Source organism: Leuciscus leuciscus, assembly GCF_965113295.1.
Source record: "Leuciscus leuciscus genome assembly, chromosome: 1".
NCBI classification, from domain to species: domain Eukaryota; kingdom Metazoa; phylum Chordata; class Actinopteri; order Cypriniformes; family Leuciscidae; genus Leuciscus; species Leuciscus leuciscus.
Genome location: NC_138725.1, coordinates 13,641,960 through 13,657,249, shown reverse-complemented (window position 1 = coordinate 13,657,249; position 15,290 = coordinate 13,641,960). Strand labels below are relative to the sequence as shown.

General features: G+C 40.5%; 1 protein-coding gene across 3 annotated transcripts in view; it reads left to right on the top strand.

The window, feature by feature from the left end:
- Nucleotides 1-15,290, top strand: part of LOC309499615 (uncharacterized protein) — a 48,135-nt gene that overhangs the window by 23,607 nt on the left and 9,238 nt on the right. For 2 of the 3 annotated variants that reach the window (XM_082170961.1, XM_082170962.1), the window contains one exon: nt 5,436-5,620. The exons of the other annotated variant lie outside the window; for it this stretch is intronic. In XM_082170961.1, the coding sequence (XP_082027087.1) occupies nt 5,436-5,454 (19 nt within the window). In that variant the 3' untranslated portion in view covers nt 5,455-5,620. Of the gene's footprint in view, nt 1-5,435; nt 5,621-15,290 lie in introns of those variants that run through there. 3 annotated transcript variants of the gene reach the window in all.

Below are 15,290 nucleotides of genomic sequence, written 5' to 3'. Positions count from 1 at the left end.
TGTCCCACACAATCAGTTACGTGCAAGACTCATTTCCAGCCATTAAAGGGCAAGCATGTCCCGGGAATGCATGAATTTGGGGCCGGATCTCTTATCCAGAGGAAATCCTCTTAACGGAGAATGGGGTCTCCACCGTCAGGTAGTTAGCCAGTTGTGGGAGAGGCTCGATTGTGGGATCTGTCTGTGGTAGGGCTGGACCCGAATATTCGAATATTCGTTCGGTGGGTTGGTATTCGATTAGAAAATTTGACATTCGAATATTAGTTTTTTTTTTTGTTTTTTTTTTGCACACCTGGCATCCCCCTCGAAACGGTTCGCTTGAATATGTTCAACACTATAAAATCTGATGAAATAAAATACTATTTTTTTACAATTATCTTATATAGCCTAGCCATTTTTAATAGGATGGACAGTTGAAGGAACCCAACCTCGTTATACTTAATAAATACATTTGCTGCTTCTTGCCTACTAAAGTGTTCCTGCAACGGGAGTGTTCTCTGGCTAGAGCACAGAACAGCGGAGTGTGTGTGTGGACAGAAGTGCAGAACAGCGGAGTGTGTGTGGACAGAAGCGCATGAGAACAGCGGAGTGTGTGTGGACAGAAGCGCAGAACAGCGGAGTGTGTGTGGACAGAAGTGCATGAGAACAGCGGAGTGTGTGTGGACAGAAGCGCAGAACAGCGGAGTGTGTGTGGACAGAAGCGCAGAACAGCGGAGTGTGTGTGGACAGAAGCGCAGAACAGCGGAGTGTGTGTGGACAGAAGCGCAGAACAGCGGAGTGTGTGTGGACAGAAGCGCAGAACAGCGGAGTGTGTGTGGACAGAAGCGCAGAACAGCGGAGTGTGTGTGGACAGAAGCGCATGAGAACAGCGGAGTGTGTGTGGACAGAAGCGCAGAACAGCGGAGTGTGTGTGGACAGAAGCGCAGAACAGCGGAGTGTGTGTGGACAGAAGCGCATGAGAACAGCGGAGTGTGTGTGGACAGAAGCGCAGAACAGCGGAGTGTGTGTGGACAGAAGCGCATGAGAACAGCGGAGTGTGTGTGGACAGAAGCGCAGAACAGCGGAGTGTGTGTGGACAGAAGTGCAGAACAGCGGAGTGTGTGTGGACAGAAGTGCAGAACAGCGGAGTGTGTGTGGACAGAAGTGCAGAACAGCGGAGTGTGTGTGGACAGAAGCGCATGAGAACAGCAGAGTGTGTGTGGACAGAACAGCGGAGTGTGTGTGGACAGAAGCGCATGAGAACAGCGGAGTGTGTGTGGACAGAAGCGCATGAGAACAGCGGAGTGTGTGTGGACAGAACAGCGGAGTGTGTGTGGACAGAAGCGCATGAGAACAGCGGAGTGTGTGTGGACAGAAGTGCAGAACAGCGGAGTGTGTGTGGACAGAAGCGCATGAGAACAGCAGAGTGTGTGTGGACAGAACAGCGGAGTGTGTGTGGACAGAAGCGCATGAGAACAGCGGAGTGTGTGTGGACAGAACAGCGGAGTGTGTGTGGACAGAAGCGCATGAGAACAGCGGAGTGTGTGTGGACAGAACAGCGGAGTGTGTGTGGACAGAAGTGCAGAACAGCGGAGTGTGTGTGGACAGAAGCGCAGAACAGCGGAGTGTGTGTGGACAGAAGCGCAGAACAGCGGAGTGTGTGTGGACAGAAGCGCAGAACAGCGGAGTGTGTGTGGACAGAAGCGCAGAACAGCGGAGTGTGTGTGGACAGAAGCGCAGAACAGCGGAGTGTGTGTGGACAGAAGCGCAGAACAGCGGAGTGTGTGTGGACAGAAGCGCATGAGAACAGCGGAGTGTGTGTGGACAGAAGCGCATGAGAACAGCGGAGTGTGTGTGGACAGAACAGCGGAGTGTGTGTGGACAGAAGTGCAGAACAGCGGAGTGTGTGTGGACAGAAGCGCAGAACAGCGGAGTGTGTGTGGACAGAAGCGCAGAACAGCGGAGTGTGTGTGGACAGAAGTGCAGAACAGCGGAGTGTGTGTGGACAGAAGCGCAGAACAGCGGAGTGTGTGTGGACAGAAGCGCAGAACAGCGGAGTGTGTGTGGACAGAAGCGCAGAACAGCGGAGTGTGTGTGGACAGAAGCGCATGAGAACAGCGGAGTGTGTGTGGACAGAAGCGCAGAACAGCGGAGTGTGTGTGGACAGAAGTGCAGAACAGCAGAGTGTGTGTGGACAGAAGTGCAGAACAGCGGAGTGTGTGTGGACAGAAGCGCATGAGAACAGCAGAGTGTGTGTGGACAGAACAGCGGAGTGTGTGTGGACAGAAGCGCAGAACAGCGGAGTGTGTGTGGACAGAAGTGCAGAACAGCAGAGTGTGTGTGGACAGAAGTGCAGAACAGCGGAGTGTGTGTGGACAGAAGTGCAGAACAGCGGAGTGTGTGTGGACAGAAGCGCATGAGAACAGCGGAGTGTGTGTGGACAGAAGCGCATGAGAACAGCGGAGTGTGTGTGGACAGAACAGCGGAGTGTGTGTGGACAGAAGCGCATGAGAACAGCGGAGTGTGTGTGGACAGAAGTGCAGAACAGCGGAGTGTGTGTGGACAGAAGCGCATGAGAACAGCAGAGTGTGTGTGGACAGAACAGCGGAGTGTGTGTGGACAGAAGCGCATGAGAACAGCGGAGTGTGTGTGGACAGAACAGCGGAGTGTGTGTGGACAGAAGCGCATGAGAACAGCGGAGTGTGTGTGGACAGAACAGCGGAGTGTGTGTGGACAGAAGTGCAGAACAGCGGAGTGTGTGTGGACAGAAGCGCAGAACAGCGGAGTGTGTGTGGACAGAAGCGCAGAACAGCGGAGTGTGTGTGGACAGAAGCGCAGAACAGCGGAGTGTGTGTGGACAGAAGCGCAGAACAGCGGAGTGTGTGTGGACAGAAGCGCAGAACAGCGGAGTGTGTGTGGACAGAAGTGCAGAACAGCGGAGTGTGTGTGGACAGAAGCGCATGAGAACAGCGGAGTGTGTGTGGACAGAAGCGCATGAGAACAGCGGAGTGTGTGTGGACAGAACAGCGGAGTGTGTGTGGACAGAAGTGCAGAACAGCGGAGTGTGTGTGGACAGAAGCGCAGAACAGCGGAGTGTGTGTGGACAGAAGCGCAGAACAGCGGAGTGTGTGTGGACAGAAGCGCAGAACAGCGGAGTGTGTGTGGACAGAAGCGCAGAACAGCGGAGTGTGTGTGGACAGAAGCGCATGAGAACAGCGGAGTGTGTGTGGACAGAAGCGCAGAACAGCGGAGTGTGTGTGGACAGAAGTGCAGAACAGCAGAGTGTGTGTGGACAGAAGTGCAGAACAGCGGAGTGTGTGTGGACAGAAGCGCATGAGAACAGCAGAGTGTGTGTGGACAGAACAGCGGAGTGTGTGTGGACAGAAGCGCAGAACAGCGGAGTGTGTGTGGACAGAAGTGCAGAACAGCAGAGTGTGTGTGGACAGAAGTGCAGAACAGCGGAGTGTGTGTGGACAGAAGTGCAGAACAGCGGAGTGTGTGTGGACAGAAGCGCATGAGAACAGCAGAGTGTGTGTGGACAGAACAGCGGAGTGTGTGTGGACAGAAGCGCATGAGAACAGCGGAGTGTGTGTGGACAGAAGTGCAGAACAGCGGAGTGTGTGTGGACAGAAGTGCATGCCTGAGCTTGTGTTTTGGGTTAAGTTGTGTTGCTTTGACATTGTGAAAAAATAGAATAATAGAAACAAAATGTATTAGCCTTTTTACCCGTTATTATCAATCTAAATGAATCTCATTTTTAATTTAATTTAACTTAATTTCTTTTTTCTTTATTTAAATTTCTTTTTTTTTCTTTATTTAATTTTTTATTTTATTTATTTAAATTTCATTTTTCTTTATTTAAATGTACCCTTTACTGTGTCAGAAATTTGTTAGTCAGAAAATATTAAATTACCTTATTAAAAGTATTGCTCACGTTAACAGACGTGTGTGTGTGTGTTACGTGCGAGTGTGTTTACTTTGTGTTGTTCATAGGGAAGATGTGTTTAATATCACTTGTGCAGTGTCCATTCTCAGAGCTTATAAGCCCTGCTTCCCGCTCACGCTGTTCTGTAGTTTACTAAATGTTTATTCATTCTGAACGTGTCGCGTCTCTATCTATATTGCACCAAATGCAACACTGCACTCCCTTGTGAAGTCGATTGGATGAACGGTTTCTCGAAATAATCAAAATGCAAACGGACAGACAGACACATCTAGAGATTCCTGCCTTTACTAGAGAGAAGAATATGTTCAGCCCCCTCTCTCCGAAGCTTCGAATATTTCGATGTTCATTACTACCGAAGCTTCGAAGCTCAAAAAATGGTATTTGGACCAGCCCTAGTCTGTGGTCCTCAGCCCCTTTTGAGCCTATAGGTAGTATTGATTTGAAGCTCCTTTCGCTAAAGGCTGCTTTATTTTTGGCTCTTTCAACTGTGAGTGAACTTCATGCTTCGTTGGTTATATTACCAACGAAGCATAAATTATGTTTGATCTAGCCTGTCAACAGTTTACCATCTGACACCTTTTATCAGAGGATGGGCGGCTTCACTATACAGACAGAACGAAAATACAAAGGAATAGAAATCAGTTAGTTTTTTCTTGAGCTGATAAGGGTAAACGTATTTCACTGGGTAGTGGAAGCTAGATTAGGTTATAATGTCATGGGACTCTTCCGGAGGGGCTAAAAGTTCATTCTACCAGAGGTATGGTGGATTGTTAAACAAAAACAATAAAGTGAACTGGGAAATCTGAAAGCCTTTTCACACATTTCAGACATTCTTGCTGGGCTGGAATGTTCACCCACTAATGAAGCAATGCTTTTATTCTTAAGAGAAAATTTCTATTTTCTTTGGTCTTACACTTTGAGCTGCTGCAAAATACACATTTAAGAGCATTTGGTGGCACTAGTAAAACCAGCATTAAATATTAAAATGACTTTAAATGAAACATTAGCATTTCATGAACATTTTGAACTATGCAAGTAACCTGTGATTAGTCAGTTGTGTAAAATAGTACATTGAAAGTTTTTCTTTTTCTTTTTTTCACAAAGACATTTACATTTATTGCTTTGGCAGACATTTTTACAACGGCTGAAAGTTCAGTGCATGTATCGCCCTCTGCCCTCAGGCGTGAATTTGCTTTTCCTTTCAGTCCAACCGACATTTTTGTGTGGTTCGGAGTGAAACGATGGTCTGTCAACAAATTCTCACATTTTTGCCTAGAGGCCAATTAGCTTGTGTCATGAAAATAGAGTTTCATGACCAAACTAGTGATTTATAACACAAATCATCTTCATGACATTAAAATAGATCATAATCGTGCACATCAGTTGTCCACCAGATTTGATGAGATTAAAATGACTATTGAACTCTTCAGTGATCTTGACTTTGAGCTTCACTTATCATTTCACGTTTGTCTCTCATTTGAAATCTCACTTGATTTTATGTTTCTTTTAGATCTGATGGAAGTGAATGAGAAAGGAAAAACAGAAGCTAAAAATGCTGTCTGTAAATCAAAATATGTAAATCAAGTCTGAAGATTCACATGAGAGTTCACACTGGGAAGAAGCGGCTCAGGCTTTCACTCTGAAATCACATCTTCTCATTCTGAAGAAAGACCGTTTAACTGTGATCAGTGCGGTAAACAGAAACCAGTGCTCTAAAAGGGAAATTTATAAAATTTGAATGTGATGTGTTTTTGTTCTTTATCTGTCATTTTTCCTTTCATTTCTTTCTCAATTTACGGATTTTCGAAGGGTAAAATCATTTGAAATTTGAACCTGGTATAAATTTTTTGTGTTAGTACATTGTCATTTCACTGTTTTCCTCAACGAACAAACATATATATATATAAACTAAATTTCCCTAACATTCAGGTCTGTGTGTGTTTTCTGCCTCCTGCGATACCTAAATCTTCTGAGGGTCAGTGATTAGGTGAAGTTTTCAGGGACCTGTTACTTATCCTAAACTGATAAAGTATCACACAGGTGTTACACAGGTGTTTTTTTTTTCAATGAATTGATGTTACACTGGATGATTTATCAATGCCATATTAAGGGCTTTTCAATGTTTTCTGTTACATTCCTAAATGTAATGCAAGATAATCTGAAATGTCGAGTGACAATTTTACTGTATCAAATGGAATTGATGTATACAATTATTGATGGATGTTTTGTTTTTGTTTTTTTGTACAAAATTACATTGTTGACGGTTTTATTAAAAAAAATTTATTTATTAAGTCATGCACTAAAATGGTTTCAAGTATTGACTTTTGTAAATCAAATGAATTCTGAAAAAAATGAGTCCTTGGATCAAAGTAAAAAAATTACTTCAACTTGTTACAAGTAATCGGTTTACTTTATCTCAACTTAAAAAAATTAATTTACTCAAATCACATTTCCATAGTCAACTGAAAGTAAAAATACTCTTTCAACCAAAGAGATTTGTTTAATTAGCATTAAATTATAAATTATTATTTGGATTAACTTAATTTTTAAAACTTTTATATATTAAATATCAAAATAAATACAAAACAAAATGACAAACATGAAATATCACCATAATTTTGTCTGAAAAAATAAGCCTTTTACACTCTGGAATCAAACATTTAACTGTTTATTTAGTGCAATCTTCCAACAAACTCACAGAAACCAGAATTTCCACTTGTTCTAAAAACATTTGATGAACATTTGATAAAGTTTAGCTAAAACTTCAGCCGGTAGGGTTGGGAAATAGTCAATTGCCAAATAAATCTGAATTTTTGGGCTAAATGGCGATGTATCTGAGTATTTAATTATTATTTTTCTATTTGAATAAAAAAAAAAAAAACTTTAATTTTTAAAAAAAATATTTCATATCCTGATCAATATTGTCCTACAAACAATGTTCATATTGAAGGTTATAAAAACAAACATAGTGTAACCGTGCTGTCTATCTGCAGTCTATCCAAAAAAGGGGTCAAATCACATTACATTCTAACATTGCAACATTAAAGGAACCGTATGTAGGATTGTGGTCAAAACTGGTACTGCAATCACTTTAAAAATACTGTAGAGCGGTGTATCCCCTCCCCCTACCCCCTGACTCGAGGTTGCCAGATAAACTGCAGGATTCAGCAGAAACGTAGGCTGCTTCAATGAGCTTCCAATGGCAAGTGACGAGGAGACGTACACAGTAAGTTTTTTTTTCTGTTAATTATGTTTATGCTTCATGAGAGATATTTTGATAAGTAATTATGTATTTAAAAAATTTACTAATTGTCATTAGTTAAATATAATCTTAAAGATAAAAAAAAAACTCGATTTACAAGTACTAAAGTTTTTGTCATAAGTAGGCTAACAAATAACATAACAAATAACATTTGCCACAGCAATTATAACGCGGGACAAATTCAATATCACCAATGGCTATCACAGGGTTGTTTTCAGTCCCATCAGAAAATATTGTTAGAGTAACTAAATTACATTAGCAATGGTCATACAGGTCAACTTGCAGCATGTGTAACTTAGTCCACGATATACTGTACGTGAAGAACGAATGACGAATCATTTTTTCTGAGGTAAAGTTAGGCTTCTGTCTCAATTACGTTTCAAATTGCCATAATGGGCGTGCTAATGTTGTTTTCCTCAGCGTCTCAGCAAAATGACAGAGAAACGGGCTCCTATAATGCATTGCTAATGTTAGCATACGTCCATGTGAGCTAATGTTACGTTACTTTGCACGAACATGCATAACTTTGTTCGACTGTCATGAATATATGAAATGTCCATTGACATCAAGTACAAGTTAGCCAAGCATAGATGAATCTTACCTGTCCAGGAGAAAATTAGCAACGTTGGCGTCTGTTTTCAAATTCTTCTCCGTTTTCAGCCGTCTCCATCTTTCAAAAGCATCTCCAATACAAATTCTGGTTTTATTTCGGACTTTGTCACGACGAATTTCTGAATTATAACGGTCTTTTTGATTTAGTAACGTTAGACATTTTTATCCGACTAGAGTTAGGGTAGGTTAGAGCAAAGCTGGCAACCCGGATCCCGAAACACTACTGACTTCGTGATTGGTAGATAGGTGGAGGGAGGCGCGTCAGGCCAAAACACAAAATGACAACATCAACATCAGTTGAGGGCTGCAAGTCCACTTTTTAAATGACAATATCCTAGCCATACTACTGTTGTCAGTGATATAAGTATTTGAAATGAACATGATTTCTTAATGTCTAGTGACACATCAGGGCCATTTTATTATTAATTGAAATAGATTTCTTACATACAGCTCCTTTAAATCTAAAAAAAAAATTTGCTTTTTAAAGAAGTTAAATTTACTAAACTTAAAAGGTAGGTTTGAAATTTTCTAGCACATTTATTTTCACCAACAACAACAAATATTCAATAACAAATATTTTAGCTAAATATGTTTATAATTTAGTGATAATGTATATTTTAGTCAGAATAATTGCGCTCCTATTCTATTGCGCTCCGTCTGTTCGGCTCGCATGCACGTGGCGGCGCTCGTTCACGGAAGTTTAGCTTGCAGAAGCTCGCCCACTCATGACAGCAAACTGGAAATATTGACTTTCTAACATTTACAGATGGAGAATATGTCCATGAAATGTAAGTTATGCACTGAGGAAATTATTGGATGTCACTTCAGCTTATGGCTAAATATTATTAGAGGTATATTTGTTTCCACCAATCGCTGCACAAGTGAAGTTTATGTATGATGACGAAAGCACGTTAGTGCGAGCCCTCCCGGAACCCATAGAGAATGCATTGCAGTGCCTGCAGTTCGAAAAAAAAAATTATTTGAATGTAAGTCTATGGGAACACTCTGGGCCCAAAAAGAGGCGGTACTCCACAGAATGTGACTTGGCGCTGATTGGACCATATCCAGAGCAAGGTTATTATAGTTTTGCTTTTTTAAATTAGTTTTTATTTTAATATCATTTTCAATTTTGCTTTAAACTTCAGTTTAGTTTTAGTTAGTTTCATTTATGGTTTTGTTAGTTTTAGTTTAGTTTTTATTTTGCAAACACATTTCTATTTAGTTTTTATTTTATTTAGTTTCAGTTTTAGTTTTAGTTGTGCTTGACGGATTTGTTTTGCTGTTGCACCCGCGTCTCGCAAATGAAACAGCACTCTAAAAATGCTGCGCACAAGTAAAAAGAAGTCCAACTTGCGTCTCATTACCTTGTGGTAGTTCCCATTCCACTGCCACAGCCACTTTAGGACTAGCGATGTGTTCGATGCTATGGTCCTTCATTGAGCGCTTCACAGGACAGCGGTTAATCGCCTCAGCAACTTCACACGCGTGTGAAGCGCCATATACAGGCATTTCCCTAAACAGCCACAGGTCAGATTTTCCGGCAAAGTAAAGATCTTATTAATTACGAAAACGATTATTTAATTTTGCTAATTATTATTTTACTTCGGTTAGTTTTTCAGTAACTTGTTAGTTTCGTTTAGTTTTAGTATTTCATTTATAATTAATTTTTTATTTTATTTCAGTTTACGAAAATGTTTTTTGACTAATAGTTTTAGTCTTAGTTTCAGTTTTCGTGTACGAAAATAACCTTGATCCAGAGGCAGAACAACAGTGAGTGACTGCTAGCGTAACTCTGTGGTTGAATGAGATTGTGATTGAAAAAGTCCCTTTCACACTTTGGTGGTGCGTCGCCCGATCGCCCTAATGAAGAAACCGCCGCTGCCTGCATCCTCTGTTCCTTGCGAAATGATCTTTTCCAAGGCTGGAGAGGTTTTGTCCCAGAAGAGAAATCGTCTAAACCCCAACACACTTGAAATAATTATGTTTCTCAATAAAAATCATTTGTAATCCTTCCTTCATCCAGCCCAACCTGCAGTGTTGCAGTTTGCTCCTCTATATCCCCAGTCCCATAAGCACAGCACTGCACTAAAACTAGTAACAGTTCAATGCACTAAACAACCCAGAAACAATTATTAACTTTTCCCACCCCACACTTTTCTGTTGCAGTTTGCTTTATTACACTCCCTCCACCATAAGCACTGCACTCAACACAGTCTCACTTTTGTTGTTCATACTGTCACTATCCAAACAATTTAAGAGGTCCAGTCAGAACTGATGTGTGTGTGGTAGATGCACACATTTGAACTGCAACGTCCTGATCTACCCGGCGGGACATGAGTTGGCATGAGCTTGATGCATGTCTCATAAATCGTTCATAAATGTAAACGTCTGGGAGAAAGAGAAGAGCAGACATATGGATAGATCTGAATGAGTGAAGACGCGAAAGACTGCGCTTTAATAGCTTTAATGATGATTAATTATATGTAATTTATCCAAATAAATATGTCTGCCTGAAAGAATAAAGAATGATGTATGTAAGAAGAAGAAAAAAAGACTGCTCTACTTTAGGAGAAGTGGTTTATTTAATTTTAAGATTTTTTTTATGTTACAGCAGTTTAACCTGTGTCTGTATTGCATGTTCAAACTAATATTAAATTATTCATATTAACAGGTTAATAGATGTTTTCTCCAGGCGTATATAATGATTAATTTTATATACTATAATTTTATTATAATTTAGTCAACTAAAGTTTTATTGTATTTCGTCGACTAAAACTAGACAAAAACTAAAACAATTCATCAAAATTGCCTCAAAATTAACGCCACTGGGATCTTTGCCTTGACCAACTCATCCGTGGGACCACAATCAACTGGATGTCTGCGGTGAACTCCATGATGTTCCCCATCTTGTGTTTCTTCATAGTAGTTTATGATCTGGACTCAAAGTGGCCAGAGATTGCACTTGTGGGCTCTGAAACATCCAGTTCCATCAATAGCCGCGTTTCCATTACCTTTCAAATTGCGCAATTTGAAGTTGCGAATTGAAAATACGCCCAATGGAAACACGTAAATTTCGCGAAAACTCCCATTTATCGCAAAAACCTTTTTACGCTCGCATGAGGTGGTTTTTCAGGCAATTAGTAAAAGAAATATTTCGCAAAACTGCACTGTTTTTGCGCATTTACAGGTCACCTGACGTAGATGACGTGGTGTGTTTGGACAGGATACGAGACAGAGTTCTTTATTAAATTCATATAAGACAAAAAATAAATAATAATGGAATAATGGATTTAATGGATAATGGATTCTAAACCTCAAATAAATGCCACAATCAAGACCTCGAAGCAGATATGAGGGAGAAACACCCAGAAACTCCTCATATGTGCCACTCACAAGTATAATAAAGGTCGTTCCTTACCATTAATGCTTGGAAAACACACACACATCTCCTTCGATAAATAATAATGGTATTATAGTACATAAACCTACCAACGTCTGTTGCCATGGTTTTTGGAATGATTTTACTTATCGTGAGAGGAAAAAATTAAGTTTTAGTCGCTTCATAATTTAGCACGTCCGTTTACCTCAAAGGTAGCGAAGTGAATGAGCTTAATCTGTCTCAGAGAAAAAAGAGCGGGTTGGGAAGAAAACAGAAAATAAAAATATCTGGAGCTGAATTTGAATTGGCCCTTCGCAGGGAGTTTGATTGACAGGCAATCTGACCAATCATAATCCGCCATCTGCATCCGACAAAGCAGTCAGGAGAGTGGAGAGTTAGTCGATTAACGTTGGAGGACTTGAACTTGAATAACGGTGTGTGTACTGACGTCTTTCTACGGTTAAAACAACATTCTTTCTGATGTTCATTAATGTTTATTTGATGATATAATTTAACTAGAAGGAAGAGATGATCGGTTCACGAGCAGCTTTAACTGAGGAACTACAGCGATCTGTCAGACACATTAAAGAGCCACAAAACGGTATTTATTTTTGAAATTTCGTTAAAAAATGACCAAATTTTAAAGTTGAGACGGTTTCATATTAAAAGTAACCTGATCTGTCCTGTCTGTCAGCACGTTGTCAGTGTCATCTCTGCTCCACGATATGTATGTTTCACTGCATAAGAGCATGGTGTGGCTGTTATGTGGTGTGGGGCCAGGGTGGGCCAAGCTTCTGATTGGGTGGGCCATACTATCAAGGAGAGAGTGTGTGTGTGTGCAAAAGAATAGTGAGAAACAAAGAGAAGATAACCTGACTCATGACAAAGTCCTAGGGGGTTTCCAGCAGTGGGGATTTCTTTAAGACTGCAAGGGAAGCTCGGCTTCCCCTATAATGTCAAAAAAATTAATGGTCAAATATGTACTATTGTGTTAACATTTTATTGACTAAAAATACGTTAGAACACGTTTATCTCAAAGATGAGTTCGTTCAGAATCAGTTACCTATAGCAGGTCAGCTGACTCAATTTCCTTCTCATACATTCCCGTAGCGTCAGTGCATTTCCCAGTTGAAGCCCAGCGTCCATTGACTGCAGTGGGACTGCTTTGAACAGTTTTTTTCAGTGCTTCGAAACTAGACGGTGATTGGATAAATGCTGCGATTATGTCCCGCCTGCGGATGCTCGGCGTCTCTGGGAGTGAATAGAGGAGTGGGCTGGCCTGGACTCCAGGCTTCAGCGTGATGATTGGAGGGTCTGTCGAAGACTGCATCTCCTTTTGATTGACAGAGATTTCATACAATAAAAAGTCGCTGATGCTGAAGCTATTCGAGCTCAGTCCCATCACGGATTTTGCAATTGAAGTCGAAAGACAAACTGCTGCAACCTATTTCTTGGTATTTGCTTGTCAAAATTGCTAATTTTGCGCCTGCTCTTAAAGGGAATGTGAGATGTCGCTCTGATTGGTTTATTTCACGTTACGCCCAAACCACACCTATGAATAATGAAGCTACTTCAGACCAACCCATTTTAGATTTGCGTCGGGCTCAAGAGTAATTTATCCCGCCGGTATAATAGCAACTGCGCCCAAGAACCACCCACAAAGTTACTTGCGTTTCACGCTTGATACTTGTGTTTCAGATCGTTAAAATAGGGCCCATAGGCTGCATTTACACTGCAAGTCTTAATGCACAGATTTACGGAAGCCCTGAAACGCAAAAAAAAAAAAAAAAAAAATTACGTAAAAAAAAAATAAAAAAAATTATGTAAAAAAAAAGAGATTAAAGTCGAAATGTTTCGAGATTAAAGTCGAAATGTTTCGAGATTAAAGTCGAAATATTTCGAGATTAAAGTCGAAATATTTCGAGATTAAAGTCGAAATGTTTCGAGATTAAAGTCGAAATGTTTCGAGATTAAAGTCGAAATGTTTCGAGATTAAAGTCGAAATGTTTCGAGATTAAAGTCGAAATGTTTCGAGATTAAAGTCGAAACATTACGAGAATAAAGTCTAAATGTTTCGAGATTAAAGTCGAAATGTTTCGAGATTAAAGTCGAAACATTACGAGAATAAAGTCGTAATATTTTGTTCAGTAAAGACCTGCGCTCGTGAAGTCGAACTGCTTCTGACATGGATCTAAACATAATAGTAGCTTTTTACTTTTATCTGGGTTTTCAGCAAAAAGAAATTCTACAGGTGCTAATCTACCAACATGGTATTACCATTTGTCTTAGGACGTTACAAAATATACTGCGCCGGAATAGACTTTACAGGCGAAAACACTTTTCAGACTGGATGGAGGTAGCCAGCTTTATATCTGAGGAAATAACGGGATCCGGCCAAATGATTGGATACAGAATGATGCACTTAAAATGTATCCAGAAAGGATTTACGGTGAAGAGGGAAACAGTGCGGTTACTGTTGAGTGTGCTCGACCCAGATGGCGTTGCGTATAGACGAGCACGAAGACTCCGCCGAAGGAGGTACCACAATCCTGGTCCAAACTTTATGTGGCACGTTGACTCGTACGATAAGCTTAAACCGTACGGCCTCTGCATTAATGGATGTGTTGATGGATTCTCACGTAATGTGATGTGGTTGAAAGTGTATTTCACCAATAATGACCCGAAAGTCATTGCAACATATTTTATTGAGACAGTAAAGAATAGAGATGGTTGTCCTAGAAGAATCCGTGCCGATCGGGGGACTGAAAACGTTGCTATGGAGCAGATGCAGATCTTTCTTCGAAGAAATGCTACTGATGAATTTGCTTTTCACCTGAGTTTCTTATACGGTTCAAGCAATCATAATCAAAGAATCGAAAGCTTTTGGAGCATACTTCGGAAAGAGAATATTCAGTTTTGGATGAACTTTTTTCAGGCTTTAAAAGAAGAAGACCATTTCAATGGGGATTTCCTTGACAAATCAATCGTGCAGTTTTGCTTTACAACACTTGTACAGGTAAGACATTATCTATCTATCTATCTATCTATCTATCTATCTATCTATCTATCTATCTATCTATCTATCTGTCTGTCTGTCTGTCTGTCTGTCTGTCTATATATCTATCTATTTATCTGTCTGTCTGTCTGTCCACATATTTATTTGCTAAAATAGCAAGACTGTAATAGGCCTATATATATATATATATATTAATGGAGGATTTTATGTGCTTTTGTCATTTAAGGATGAACTTGACAGATTTGTACAGATGTGGAACGCACACAGAATCCGAGCGCAACGGAACATTACGGCACCTCATGGGCGTCCCTCCATAATGTATATGGCTCCTCATCTTTATGGATCAGACGACTATCTTTTCCAGTGCAATTCTTTGGATGTTCAGAACTGCCAGGAGGAGTGTCACATGTTGACGTACCCATGTGATGAGACAGTGTTTGAACTTTGTTGCCTGTTGATGGAGGAGCTTCATCTTCTTCCTCCAGAGGATGCTGAGGAAGGCAGAAACCTGTACATTATACTTAGACAGGAGATAAGAAATTTGATGTAATACACACACACACACACACACACACACACACACACACACACACACACACACACACACACACACACACACACACACACACACACACACACACACACACACACACACATCCCTGTGACAAGCCTGTTTTTGTGTTCTGTGCACTTCTTATGAAAGAAAAGGGATTAACTGCTCATCTGGACCCATCCCATACCATGCAGATGAACTGTACACACATTTAAGAATTTAATTTAAGAACAGTTAAGAATTGAGATACTAGAGAATATGTAGAAAGAACAACTTTTAATGTTTGTTTTACAATGAAATGAATCCGATAATAAAATTTGAGCTCAAATCAGATTGTATATATAAAAAAAAAACTGTTATGCTAATATATTGTATTATTTTTGAGCTGTAAATGTAATAAACTTTTTTTTCATAAAACAGTTGTGATGTATGCTTGAACAAACAGGAAATTACAGTACAGCAGTAACCAACATTTATCAAAATAAACTAGTAGTGCACTAGTAGAGGCAATACATGCAAAATACTTTACATGCCCAATTCAGA